The sequence below is a fragment of the Nerophis ophidion genome, linkage group LG16 (assembly GCF_033978795.1).
Source record: "Nerophis ophidion isolate RoL-2023_Sa linkage group LG16, RoL_Noph_v1.0, whole genome shotgun sequence".
Taxonomy (NCBI): Eukaryota; Metazoa; Chordata; class Actinopteri; order Syngnathiformes; family Syngnathidae; genus Nerophis; species Nerophis ophidion.
In genome coordinates this window covers 34635109-34650407 of record NC_084626.1, presented here as the reverse complement: position 1 = coordinate 34650407, position 15299 = coordinate 34635109, and the positions used below count along the sequence as shown (strand labels likewise).

Genomic DNA, 15299 nt, shown 5'->3' with positions numbered 1-15299 from the left:
TAACACAAATTTAGGTATCAATCCGATACCAAGTAGTTACAGGATCATACATTGGTCATTTTCAAAGTCCCCATGGGTCCAGAGACATGTTTTCTGAGTTTACAAAAATAATATAAATAAAAAAAAACTAGATATACTCCTGCATTTGGTATCATTACAGTGGATGTTAGGTGTAGATATATCAATGGCGTTTGTTTACATTTTCACGCCGGTGGTGAGCTATGGTGTGTAGTGAAGTATGTTTAGCTATTTTAGAGGCAGTATAGTACCGAATATGATTTATAAGTATCACGGTACTATACTAATACTGGTATACAATACAACTTTAATATAAGTCCAGTGAGCAAGAATTTCGCATGAAATTGGACACAGCACAGCCTTTTTATATGACCCAATGCACACAACATTTCCCAATCATGGCGCAAAAAGCAACCAACATAAAAAGTCAACACAAATGGTCACACATAACACAACCTGCTCAATGAACTTTGTGGATTAAAAAAAAACATCCCCGCACTATCCATCCCATCCATTCATTTTTTACCGCTTATTCCCTTTTGGGTCGCGGGGGGCGCTGGAGCCTATCTAAACTACAATCGGGCGGAAGGCGGGGTACACCCTGGACAAGTCGCCACCTCATCACATACTATACATATTTCAAAATTACACCAATGTAAAGCCACAATAATGCATGATGGGATAAATGCAAAACAATCTCCACAGTCCATGTTTGGCGCATTTTAGCTGCTTGTCATTTCTAATTGATTACAAAACTTCAAGGAGGTCATTACGGAAGTACACAATTTAGTAGTCGAACTTTCACAAATATTAATCATGAATTAAATATGCACTATATATATATATATATATATATATATATATATATACATACATATATATATATATATATACACACATTAGGTCAGGAAAAAAACAGAGGCTGAATCATCCCTAAAAACCTGTTTTGCAGGGAAACCTGCTCGTCAGAAGTTTTTAAAATCCCCTGACGAGCAGGGAAATCTGAGAAACAGGCTTTTAGGGATAATATAGCCTCTGTGTTTTTTCCTGACCTAACGCATATTCCGCTCTCCCCCGGTATTGAGCACTCTATAACGGATAATATATATATATATATATATATATATATATATATATATATATATATATATATATATATATGTTACAGGCCAAAAGTTTGGACACACCTTCTCATTCAATGTGTTTTCTTTTTCTTTTTGTATTTACATTGTAGATTGTCACCAAAGGCCTCAAAACTATGACACCAGTGAAGTGATAACCATTTCAGGTAACTACCTCTTAAAGGTCATCGAGAGAATGTCAAGAGTGTGCAGAACAGAGCAAAGGTTGGCTATCTTGAAGCTAGAATACAAAACATGTTTTCAGTAATTTCACCTTTTTTTGTTAAGTACATAACTCCACATGTGTTCATTCATAGTTTTGATGCCTTCAGTGAAAATCTACAATTTAAATAGTCGTAATAATAAAGAAAACCCTTTTGGCTTTGGCCTAATTTTTTTAGCCCAATTAGCTCAAGTCAAAAACTTTGGACACCCTTGAATTAGTAAAAAAAAAAACAACCACAAAAAAAAAAAACACAATCAGAGCGGATAATTTGTATCTTTGTAAAGGAAAAACATATTCTGATTATGCTCTTAAAACGTTTCACCTACCTGGCAGAGAGTATGATGGTGATGTCTGACACCTCAATCTTAAGGCAGTTCAGCACATTATCTAGAACAGGTTTGCTCACCTGTGTGTGCCAGAAGAAACATATTAGTCAAAAATCTTGTGTGATGTGGTCAAATTTTAAAATGGGAAAGCACCTTCATCCCAGACAGAGACAAAGTGTTCTTCAGCCTGTATTTCCCATCTTGCTGTGGGTAGGTGTACAGCATTATATCATTCATCTGTAGGAGACAGAAAGAGGCAAACAAATCCAAAATAAATGTACCTCATTTAAACAGGAATAAATGATAGTTACAATTTTATCCATTTTTATACTGTTTGTTCCTGAGCTGGAGCCTATCCCAGTTGACTTTGAGTGAGATGTAGGCAATACCCATGATCACCATCATCATTATTATTATTATCATTATATCAGGGCTAAGTTGGTGCCCTAAGCAAAAATTGTTTTGGAGGGCTCCACCATCAAAAACATTTTTAACACTTTTTTTTATAATGTGAAACAATTTGAATACTTTTTCAATCAAACTTGAATTAGGTTGGTGCATGTTTTGCACTATAACTAATTAATGGGAGAGAAAATTTTAATGGCGCAAAATAACAAATTCAACATAATACATCAACTTGCATTAAATCTTAATACCATGCTTAGTTTAAAATACCATATTTTCTGTGTCATAGAGCACACCGGGTTATAAGGCACACTGCCGATGAATGGTCTATTTTCAATCTTTTTTCATATATAAGGCACATTGAAAGAGTCATCTTATTATATATATTTTTTCTGAATTGAAAACACTTCCTTGTGGTTTAAATAACATGTAATGGTGGTTCTGTGAAAATGTTGCATATATTATGTTTGACATATCTTTCTTACAGTTGCTTCCGTATGCCCCTTTTTGTGGGCAGTCTTATTTACGTGGCTCAACTTCGGCAGCATCTTTTCTCCATCATCTTTTTTGTAGCGGTGTAGCGTGCAAGGACGGGAGTGGAAGAAGTGTCAAAAGACGGTGCCAACTGTTTAAATGACATTCATACTTTACTTAAATCAATAACAGAGCAGCATCTACTTATCCGGAAACAACAACAAGGCCGGAAATGTGTCGTGTGAAAAACCGTCCAACTGGGACTCTCTAACACCTAAAGTTCCTTGGGTGAATAATAGAACTCACTATATCGGTATGTTTTAGCGATTTCATGCCGAGTTTACTGACAGATATAAGTAAGAACTTTTCACGACATTATATTAGAAATGGCCACATCGAAGGGTGAATGTCCCATAACAAGAAAATAGAGAAAAAGAAGACTCTTATCGACTATGGTGTCTACAGGGACTACAAAGGCAGAGGCGCGCAATTTTCAGGATTTATGCAGACCCCAAATGCAGAACAGCAGGTACCTGAAGGAAAGAAAAGTTACTTTTCCATAATATTGCGAAACAAAATGCCGGATAATATCTCTTACCTTATACACACTATAATATTACTTGTATGTTTTATGCGGCGACAATCAATGAAGCGGTACAGCTTCATAGCTTACCAAATTTGTACTAACACATTTTGATAGATTTTTGAGTGCTGTGTGTAAAGTTCTATATTTTCAATGAAACATATAGAATGTTGGTGTTGTTTACTTGAGTCATATTGCCATCATAGTGCAGTCTGCATGTATCTCTTATGTTTGACTGCCATCTACCGGTCACACTTATCATTATACCATGTAATAATAAATAACAATAATGATGGATTAGATTTATATCGCGCTTTTCTATTATTGGATACTCAAAGCGTTCACAGAGAAGTGGGAACCCATCATTCATTCACACTTGGTGGTGGTAAACTACATCTGTAGCCACAGCTGCCCTGGGGTAGACTGACGGAAGCGTGGCTGTCAATTTGCACCTACGGCCCCTCCGACCACCACCTATCATTCATTCATCATTCATTCACCAGTGTGAGCGGTACCGGGGGCAAGGGTGAAGTGTCCTGCCCAAAGACACAACGGCAGCGGGGATCGAACCTGCAACCCTCAGGTTTACGGCACGGCCGCTCTACCCACTACGCCATGCCGCCCCTGTACTACATAAAAACTCTTCAAGGTCGGTAAGCAAAACCAGATTTATTCCGTACATTAGGCGCAACAGGCTACAAAGCGCACTGTCGTGGTTGGAGAAAAAAAACAACAGGATTTTAAGTGCACCTTCAAGTCCGGGAAATACGGTTAATTGTTGTAAAACTTTTTATAGAGTAAAAAAAAAAAAATGTTTTCATCATAAATACGTAAAACTTGGACTGGGGTTCAAACCCAATATGACTGCCTTAAGAGGGAAGCACTCACGCTGCACATTTTTGGGGAAATGAACAATCATATATTTATCAGTGGCAGATCAGGAATGGGCTAAAAATACTCATATAAAACGGCTTGTCTTTTTTTTAAATGACATTTTACATGCCTTTTTTTAACGTACAGTGCGCAACCTACGTATGTATAGCGAGAGGCTGCCCTGCATTCAATATAAACAAAGTGTTTAGTTTTCAATGAATAATTTTCAGCTATGCAGTACCCACAATCACCAGAAGGTGGTAGTAAAGCTATATGAATATTCCAAAGTGCAACAGCACCTTTGTTTCAATTGCTACACTGACAAGTGTTAAGTCATTTCCCTTTCCCAGAGCTCCCCCAAGCAACAGGGCAGCATCAAACTCCCATGTACAGTATGTACAAAACAACAACAAAAAGGCAATAAATGTGTTTATTTGCTCTAAAGCACGGGGTATTGTTTTTGTTTGAACACACAGAGAGTCCATTGTGTAACGCACGAGCGGTATTTCATTTCTCCACAGAAAGAAAAAAAAAAAGATGACATAATTGGTCACACCTAATGTGTGTTCTAAACATCCGTTGGGGCCATAAAGACAGCATCCAGGAATTCTCCTCCCTGCTGTGGGCTCTGGGCCTCCCTTGCTCTCCCAGCATTCCCAACCTACACTAAGAAGCAGTGGAACAGGCAAAATTCAACACTACACAACACAGCAAAGAATGATGAGAAATATATCTGTGCATGTCCTATGGACTTTCCGCCAAGCACAGATATATTTCTCATCCTTGTTTCTCTTTTGGTGTCTTGCTCCACCTTGAGTGGCTTCTCATTTACCAGTACTCAAGGGATTCCTTACACCGCCGTTTCAAACCACAACCAACTTGACCTCAAACTACCATCAGCAGTGCCATCTCATTTCCTCTATTGACCTTTCACCATTTGTACATGTCTCTTTCTCCCTCTCCGCTCACTCTAATGATTTAGAGCAGGGGTGTCAAAAGTACGGCCCGCGGACCTTATCAGGTCTTATCCGGCCCGCGGGATGAGTTTGCCAAGTATAAAAATTAACCTGAACTTTTTGAATGAAAGAAACTGCTGTTCTAAATGTGTGCACTAGATGTCGCAATAGCAATTTGTTGTATCTTTGTAGATCAGTGGTTCTCAAATGGGGGTACGAGTCCCCATGGGTGTACTTGAAGGTACACCGAGGGGTATGTCAGTTTTTTTTTTTAAATATTCTAAAAATAGCAACAATTCAAAAATCCTTCATAAATATATTTATTGAATAATACTTCAACAAATTATGAATATAAGTTCATAAACTGTGAAAAGAAATGCAACCATGCAATATTCAGTGTTGACAGCTAGGATTTTTGTGGACATGTTCCATAAAAATTGATGTTAAAGATTTCTTTTTTTGTGAAGAATTGTTTAGAATTAAGTTCATGAATCCAGATGGATCTCTATTACAATCCCCAAAGAGGGCACTTTAAGTTGATGATTACTTCTATGTGTAGAAATTTTTATTTATAATTGAATCACTTGTTTATTTTTCAACAAGTTTTTAGTTATTTTTATATCTTTTTCTCCCAAATAGTTCAGGAAAGACCACTACAAATGAGCAATATTTTGCACTGTTGTACAATTTAATGAATCATAAACTGATGACATAGTGCTGTATTTTACTTCTTTATCTTTTTTCCAACCAAAAATGCTTTGCTCTGATTAGGAGGTACTTGAATCAAGAACATGTTCACAAGGGGTACATCACTGAAATAAAGGTTGAGAACCACTGTTGTAGATGATGCTACACATGTAAAAAAAATAAACCGCATGATCTTTGTGCACCAGTCGAGGAAAATGAGCAAACTACATAAATAACATCCTGTAATTTGATTTTGATATACTATTTTTATCTTGATACATTGAAAATTAACACCAATGAGTCGACTGATGAACATTATCACATGATTTATTCAGAAAGTATAAATAATGACGAATAAAGGTAGAATACTATTAGCGGCAACATGTAAGTGTAAAAAAACCCCGGACTGTTATGATTTGGGTCGCAGCTTGCTGCGAGGTTTGTTCCCCCGAGATGCAAACGGACGACTCCGGACTAAAGCGTGCAGGTAGGAGATGATTTTTTTTTATCATAAATCATAGCAAAACAGAAAACAAGCAAAAAGGATACGTGCCCAGCGCACGCAGAAGCCAAGGCAAAAACCTAGCACAGGAAACATAGAAACAAGAACCAGGAATATACAAACGTAACAGTTGCATGTAGCAAACAATGCAGCCAGACCGAGAGTGGCGAGAGAGGTGAATAAATAGCTCTCTGATTAGTGGTCGACTGCAGGTGAGCGTGCCGACCACTAACCAGAGGCACGTGAACCTAATTAATCCCCATAGAAACCAAAACAAACCCAGAGGTGCACAAAACAGGAACTAAGAGAGTCCAAAAATAACAGAACATAACAAAAACATGGATCATTACACCGAAAACATTATGATTTGTACATTTTCAGAATGTGCTTGTTCTGTTTTTAAACAAATTAAACAATCTGAAGTTGTCTTTATTTTTTAATTATCGTGCCGTGATTTTATCAGTCCGGCCCACTTGGGAGTAGATTTTTCCCCATCTGGCCCCTGATCTAAAAATTAGTTTGACACACCTGGTTTAGAGGTATCAGTCAGCAACATTTTGCATTACAGTCAGCTCTATTGATTCAACAATATACGGTCGTATCTCAACTTAAAAGCTTAATTCAAAACACTTGTATCTCAAATCAACTTCTACTATTGAAATTAATTTAAACCTTGCCCCCTCAAAACAGCACAATTTTAAAAGTTAAAAAAAAAAAAAATTGACTACAAAATATTGTTTAAAACAATACCGTCACATTTGGAACACATTGTGATGCGTGAAGCTGTCACCCCAGGATGCAGTGGGACCAGACAGGCAGGATTGCAGGTAAGAGCTGGTTTAATGTACAAAAAGGTAAAATAACAGTGGTACAAAACAGAAAAGAAAGTGTATGCCTACGCACGATAAGCTAAGCTAACACTTAGCAAAGGAGTCCAAACAAGTCCAAACTGATGCGTGGCGAGCGCACGGAAGCTAAGACGAGACTTAGCGAACAAACAAGGACTTAGATAAACCAAAACGTTAATTTTGCATATAGCAAATGACGAACCCAGGACAAACTGAGGTAGAATGCAGGCTTAAATACTAAAGTCACAATGGGACAGCTGGGACAAATCAGAAACCATGATAACCAAAACAGTAAGTGCACACACAAACCAAGGGATCGGAAAAGTCCAAAAACAATCAAAACACACAAAAGGACTCAAGAACAAGACTAAGGATGTGATCCGGAAAGCGGATCACAACAAATACCATAGAATGTAGTAGTAGCAACTACATTAGTTTGATTACTGAACGGCGTGGCTCGTGTGGTAGAGCGGCCATGCCAGCAACCTGAGGTGTCCTGTTTCGACCCCCCAGCTTCCGCCATTCTTGTCATGTTTGTTGTGTCCTTGAGCAAGACACTTCACCCTTCCTCCTGATGGCTCGTCAGTGTGTAAATGGGTGAATGTGGAAACAGTGTTTAAGTGCTTTGAGTACCTTGAAGGCAGAAAAGCGCTGTATACGTATAACCCATTTACCATTAATTAGGTAAAGTAAGAATATTTACCAAGAAAAGTGGCATCTACGGCATCCCCTGACAGCTGCTTCTCCGTCAAACACACCATCAGTAACTTCTCAATATTTTCATGGATAAATGTCCACCGTTAAGATATTATTTGAACATACTTGGCTGTTATTAGACTTTTTCTGCTTCAGTAAGGGGCAGACTAACAGTGATATTCTCTTGAATTGCTTCCCCAAGACTACGGCATGCTCTGTCATGTTTTTCGTGATTTCTTTCTTTATTTCAATGAATATCATCTATTTTTCTCAGCATTAACCTTTACACCCACTTTTTAGCTATAAGCTAATGCTAACCAGGAAGACTAGATGTTATGGGCAGATAATATGGAGTTTACTGTGACATTTACTTTGCCAACTAATGGCAGTGTTTCTTGTAACTCAAGCATGACAATTAGCCGAGACAGTTCTTAAGTTGGGGTACACTTAAGTTGAGGTCCAACTGTAAAAGAAGATATGTTCTTTAATTTCAAAGCGTCTGTGAGGCTGTGAATGTGTGCAGGCTGAGTCCTGACTGTTGATTGATGAAGCGCAAGGAAGACAAAAACAAGTGGAGTCAGTGTGTGTTAGAGAAGGGTGAGTCATGAATGAATCCTTCAAAACTTGCAATTTTTTTCCCCCAACTAAATCTGATAGTCGTCTTTGTTAACTGCTACCGGTAGCTAATTTTTTAAAAAGCAGAGGAAGAGTTAACATGTGACTAAATATGGGGCAAGTGAGGAGGGTAGAAGTCATGACACGTGACTTAAGTGAATCAAGTACCCGATTCATTTCAGTAAGTGACTCTTAAGAACTGGAGTCAGTAAAAGGAATCATGTTGTTAAAGAGTGCGTGCGTGTATGAGAGAGAGAGAGACGTTGCCACAAGAATAGATATACAGTGGTACCTCAACTGAAAAGTACCCCAACTTAAAAGCTGTCTCTCGGCTAATTGTTATGCTTGAAGTTGCAAACTAAAATTTGAGTTATTAGTGTCCCCGTCATTACTTGTGGAATGAATGTCACAGCGAAACCAGTACGATCTGACCAAAAAATCTGGTCTTACTCGATAGCATTAGCTTGTAGCTAGAAATGGACATACCTTTCTTTTTTTGGGAAGGAAGAAATGAAATGGGAAGAAAAGTGCTGAGTAGAAGAAGTGGATGATATTCATTCCGAATGAATAGAGAATGAGTGTAACCTGTCCAGAATTTTAAAATAATATCCAAACGATGGACATTTATTCATGAAAACATGGCGAAGCTGCTGATGATGTGTTTGATGGAAATGCTGCTTGAAGAACATACTGTAGGAGTACACTTTCCAAAGTAAATGCGGTACATTATTATAATATTACTTCATAAAGCTACTGTCGTTTTTGTAGTACATTCTATACAATAGTGGCTGATGCCCTTTCAAACTTTTAAAAGATTTTTTTTCTTTTCAAAAGATACCTTACATGTGCTGTTTTGAGGCGGCCGATTAATTGATTTCAAATTATTTACCGAGAATAGCTGATTTGTGATACGAGTGTTTTGAATTAAGAGCTCTGAAACGGAACCAATTAAGTTTGTAGAATAAGGGACTACTGTACATGATAAATATAGCTCTAGAGCATGGGTCTCAAACTCATTTGCCGGGGGGCCACTGGATGCAGAGTCTGGGTGAGGCTAGGCCGCAAGAAAAGATTTCTTAAAAAAAAATATTTTTTAAATGTCTTTATTTTTATTTTCAACAAAAAATCCATTCAAAATATAAATGAACAAAATGAGAATTAAGTAAATAAATCAGTCATAGGTAATAACAATAATAATTTGATTTTGCCAGTCCGTAACAATGTATACACATACTTACTGTGATGTTAGGAGCTAAGGCAGTGTTTTTCAACCACAGTCTGGTGTGCCGTGGGAGATTATGTTATTTCACCTAATAGTGTTAAAAATATTTTTTTCAAACCAGTAATTAAAATCCGCAAATGTGCCATTGTTGAGTGTCTGCACTGTCAAGAGCTCGGCAGCGTAACCATGTAATATTCTTCCATTTAAGTCGGTGGCAGCAGGTAGATAATTGCTTGGTAGATGTCAACATGGTTTGTCATGATCACAATATGCAGACGACAGCAGGAGACAGTGTGAACGCTTGAACCAAAAATAAACAAAAGGCGAGTGCCGCTAAGAAAAGCCATTGAAACTTCGGGATGGCTATGCAAAATTAAACTAAAACTAAACTGGCTGCAAAGTAAAAAAAAACAGAATGCTGGATGACAGCAAAGACTTACAGCGTGTGGAGCAGACGGTGTCCACAAAGTGAATCCGTACATGACATGACAATCAACAATGTCCCCACAAATAAGGATAGTAAAAACTTGCATAGTATTGATCGCGAAAACAAAGCAGGTGTGGGGAATAGCGCTCGAGTAAGACATTGAACTGCTACAGGAAAATACCAACAAAACAGGAAAAGCCACCAAAAATAGGAGCGCAAGACAAGAACTAAAACACTACACACAGGAAAACACCAAAAACTTCAAAATAAGTTACGGTGTGATGTGACAGGTCGTGACAGCACACTTACTTTGCACAAGAGCTAAAGTGTTGCATGGTTATTTATGATCTGAATTCATATCCAACATTTGTGAGAACTACTTTTTATTGTCAATATCGGCTGCTGAGTTTAACTTTTTTATATTTTCTGCCGGTGGTGTGCCTCGAGATTTTTTAAATGAAAAAAATGTGCCTTGGCTCAGAAAAGGTTGAAAAACACTGAGCTAAGGAATATAAGAACTCCACTACCCAGCATGCAACAGTAGTGACAAGTATGCGCGGTAGCCCCGGTGAAGGTTGTATGTCGCCATGTCGGCAGCTAAAATGTGGTTATGAGCACACTATGGAGTTTACAGTCACGGTGGCACAATTAGCCTCGAATGGGCTAACTTCACGACTAATGTGTTACACATCCGATTCGCCCAGCGACTCTCTGTCGGAGTATCAGCGCTGGGGTTCAGTGCACCACAGTTTTGTATTCTCGCTCGGTCCTTCGGAAGGTATCGGACCGCTCGTCACTCCGGCCCAGACTGTTACAGCGGGGCCCGGGGAGGGAGCGAGAGAGCGAGAGAGACACACACAGTGACAGAGAGAGCTCGAGTGTGAGCGAGCGAGGGAGGAAGAGCGCTTGCGGGTCTAGTGGAAAAGCGGCAATACATTTCTCTGCTTGCATTACGCAAGTGACGTCAATGTTCCGGCCTCGAGAGCCATTTACCACATCGAGATTGGTAGATTCCTTCAGCTCCGCACACAACTCTGTCAAGCGGCATTCATATAAAACTTGCGGCCCGCACTAACATTAAACTTTAATATTAAGGTGGGGGCTTCAGAATAACTTCTCGAGGGCCGCAATTGGCCCACGGGCCGCGTGTCTGAGAATCCTGTTCTAGATTATGTGACCCCGCTGTAAGTACATCGCAAAACGCATTAATAACAAAAACATCAGATGAAAATTGAGAGTTTAACTCTGCATGGCAGATTCCTTCACTGCCAACAATGCTCGCGAGAAATTATTCGTAAAATCATAAGCGCTTATACCTATGTAGCTTGCTATTAGATGCACTGTAACCAACTGCAAATTAAATTACATTGAAGTTATTTTCATGTTATGTGTTTGTCCTCCCTACCAACCCAAACTCCTCAACCGTCCCCTCCCTGCATTCTACCGGCAGTCTGGCCTTCACTTCGCTGTCAGTCCCCTCCCAATACACAGGAAGCCCGCATCCAGTGACCCACACCAAACATCCTGTAAGGAAGCTGGGCCCTGGAAAACAAATCCTGAAAGGGGAGGAGAGAGGAGGAGGCCCTCACTGGTGGGTGTGGTTGGCGGTTTTACAACTTTGGCCATGTGCCCCGCCACCGTCGCAGACTGACCTCCGCCCCAAATTACCCCATATTTATGTGGCTCATGCATGTATTGTTTTCGCGAATGACTCATTGGTATGCAGTATCTCATAAAAGTGGGTATACCTCTCACATTTCAACAACTATTTTATTATATTTTCTACTCAATGAACAATACTACAGAAATTCAACTAGTAATCTGTATACACCTTATATAGGAGCATGTGTCAGCTGAAAACAACTAACTACTAGCTAGGGATGTTTGGGTGATCAAGGTTTTATGCTATCAAAGCCGATCATCCATGAGTGAAATCGGCCAATACCAACACTGATACTGATCACATGTATTAACTGTAAATGTTTCTCTTTACTTATGGTAAGTGCCATTGACAGTTAAATAATATCAACAAAATATTTCAACTACCATATTCTCTGGACTATAAGCTGCTACTTTTTTCCCAACACCGTGGCTTATACAAAGGTGGGGCTAATCATTGGATCTTTAATAAATTGTTCAATCTCAAAGTGTTTACTAAGTACAAAGAAGAAGAATCCTGATAAATATATTGAACCTTATCAAAAAAGGAGAACATTTTATTCCAACTTCGGCGTGGCGAAGTTGGGAGAGCGGCCGTGCCAGCAATCTGAGGGTTACTGGTTCAATCCCCACCTTCTACCATCCTAGTCACGTCCGTTGTGTCCTTGGGCAAAACACTTCACCCTTGCTCCTGATGGGACCTGGTTAGCGAAATTGCATGGCAGCTCCGAACCATCAGTGTGTGAATGGGTGAATGTGGAAAATACTGTCAAAGCGCTTTGGGCTCCTTAAAAAGGGGTACAAAAGCGCTATACAAGTACAAGCATTTACCATTTACCATCTCATAAAGGATGAATAAAGACATCAATGACTTATCTGTTTTGTTGGATCAGTGGTTTTACTGCCATGTTACAGGCAACTTTGGAAACAATTACGGTATGTAAAATAAATATGTACAAAATCTGTCTATATAAATAATTAATTTTACAACGTACAAGTACATATCTGCGGCTTGTGTCCGTTGCAGCTAATATGTGAAAAAATAATTTTTTCTTCTATAATTTAGTCGGTGCATCCTATGGGTGTGGTTTATAGTCTGGAAAATACGGTATTTCCTTTTTTTTAGTACATACAATTGTTTGATCAAAACAAAGTCTATAGTTCACAATAATTAAACAAAAGGAAAAAAAAGATCTATTACTCAGTTAAACCCTTTGGTTTTGCCCTCATAATACTCCTGTGTCCAGGGAATAATTCCCTTAAATTGTAAACATTAACAAAAACAACAAAAAACTATTTTGAGAAACTAAAAATACTGACTTAATCACTCTGGTATCGAGCATATACTGATATTCAACGACGTCGAAATGTGGGCGAAGTGTTTTTTTTTTTTTTTTACTGAGGCCCTAAACAAAGGGGGCCCTTGGAATTTTGTAAATATTAATAAATTATTTATTATTATTATTTATATATTATTGTCCCTAGAAAAGGCTTCACGGTGGCAGAGGGGTTAGTGCGTCTGCCTCACAATACGAAGGTCCTGCAGTCCTGGGTTCAAATCCAGGCAGAGGATCTTTCTGTGTGGAGTTTGCATGTCCTCCCCGTGAATGCGTGGGTTCCCTCCGGGTACTCCGGCTTCCTCCCACTTCCAAAGACATGCACCTGGGGATAGGTTGATTGGAAACACTAAATTGGCCCTAGTGTGTGAATGTGAGTGTGAATGTTGTCTGTCTATCTGTGTTGGCCCTGCGATGAGATGGCGACTTGTCCAGGGTGTACCCCGCCTTCCGCCCGATTGTTGCTGAGATAGGCGCCAGCGCCCCCCGCGACCCCGAAAGGGAATAAGCGGTAGAAAATGGATGGATGGATGTCCCTAGAAAATATAAACTACAACAAAAATGCTGATTGCTGATACTGAATGCAGTTCCTTAGCATTGTCCAAATAGATCAGGAGTATGAATACTTTTCAAAATGTACAAAAAATAAAAATGGCAAATATATTGTGTGAAAGGAAAGCCCATCAAAGGTGTAAACTTAATTTAGAAATTTTTAAATATTTAAATTCATAATGTTTCCCCATCTTTACTAATGAATTAAAAAATAAGCACATAAAGAGTTTGAATTTTTCATATTTATAAAGTGGTAAACCTCAATTAACACTTTGAATCAAAACTTCATAAAAGCAGCTATTGTGAGTCTGGCTGATCAACTATGGCTGATCTAAATCTCACTAATTACCACTGAATCCTGTTAAAAGCCAGAGTGTGTAGTTGCCAAGCAACCTGCTACTCAGTCAGGAAATAGTAATGCACATAGGTCTCTATAAAAAACACAAATATTCATTTTACACGACTGAGATGAGGTGTTAATTAGCTAGCTTTGGGGGGAAACGCCTCTTCTTTCGCTCCTGAGATAATTAACCTCTGTATTTCATAGGTAATTGAGGGGTAGCAGAAGGCAAGTGGTTATATTAGATGATTAGACATCAACTTTTATATCCCTTCATGTGGTAACAACTTAACAGTATATAAAAAGAGGAAAGAGTTACCAGAAATAGATGTCGTGGCTGTCTGCTTTTCCTGGAGACCTTCATAAGTGTTCCCTCTTTTACAAACATCTGCCAATAGAAACATTGTTTATACATTAGAAACTGTTTATGTTTATCCTTCCATCTTGCAGGGTTACGCTCACCCGGCCAGGCTTCAGGACATCCCTCTTGCCCTTCATGCTGTATTCTATGTGGACCATACGCAGCAAGTTCTCCTGGGATTGAAAACAGTGAAAAGATGGCCTGTGAGCATCCAGCCAAAGAATGAAATGTTTGTTTCTGAATGAAACGGAAGGAGGCGGAAAGGGATGCGATAGCGAACACTAGTGAATAGTGAGGTACGGAGATAGGAGGCGTCTGTGTTTACACTGTCTGTCAGCCTGTGTGCGTATGTGTGTGTGTGTTTGTCAATGCAGTGTGATAAACAGAGGGGGTAAGCCAACGTGAGTATCAGGGCGATCGTGACAGTGAGAGGAGAGAAAGACACAGCAGGGGTAATATTCTGAATTACCTCCATAAAGAGCTCATGTTTGAGGGAGGGTGTAAATCTTGCTTAATCTTACAAAGCTCTACTTTGTAAAAGTATACATGGGACTTTTGCATGAAATCAACAATATTCATTATTATGAAAGGATGGACCATGGATTCCCTGCACAACAGAACCTCAACTGTGTCATTGAATGTGAAAAATAAGAACATCTCAGCAATGACATACAGGTGCATCTCTGTATATTGAAATATATTTCAAACCTAAAGAAGTGAATCACTTGTTTTATATGGATTCACTACACACAGAGTAAACTATTAAAAATATTTTAATTTCCTGATAGCTTTGATGATTATAGCTTACAATCAGGAACATTTTTTTCTGTTTTTACTTGGGGTGTCCTGTTACGTTTTCTCTTACAATACGATATTGATATTGGAGCCTAGAGTATTGACTGATAATGATATCAATCCGATACAATGTCCGTTTTAATATTTTGTTGTAAAGGAATGTTAGAAAAGGATGGATGAAGTAAAATTACTCAGAGAACAATAGTAGGCATGAAAAACACTAACCTGATAGGGAAACTGCATTTTTATTTAGAATTTTGCCTATCGTTCACAATC

At 38.7% G+C, this 15299-nt stretch overlaps 1 protein-coding gene across 2 annotated transcripts in view; it reads right to left on the bottom strand.

Annotated features, from left to right (window-relative positions):
• The window catches only part of LOC133535278 (FYVE, RhoGEF and PH domain-containing protein 5-like), a 79221-nt gene that overhangs the window by 15224 nt on the left and 48698 nt on the right, over positions 1-15299 (bottom strand). For both annotated transcript variants that reach the window (XM_061874955.1, XM_061874956.1), the window contains exons 11-14: positions 14330-14401; positions 14187-14255; positions 1845-1928; positions 1692-1771 (exon numbers count right to left, since the gene is read on the bottom strand). In XM_061874955.1, coding sequence (XP_061730939.1) covers positions 1692-1771; positions 1845-1928; positions 14187-14255; positions 14330-14401 — 305 coding nt within the window. The remainder of the gene's footprint in view (positions 1-1691; positions 1772-1844; positions 1929-14186; positions 14256-14329; positions 14402-15299) is intronic.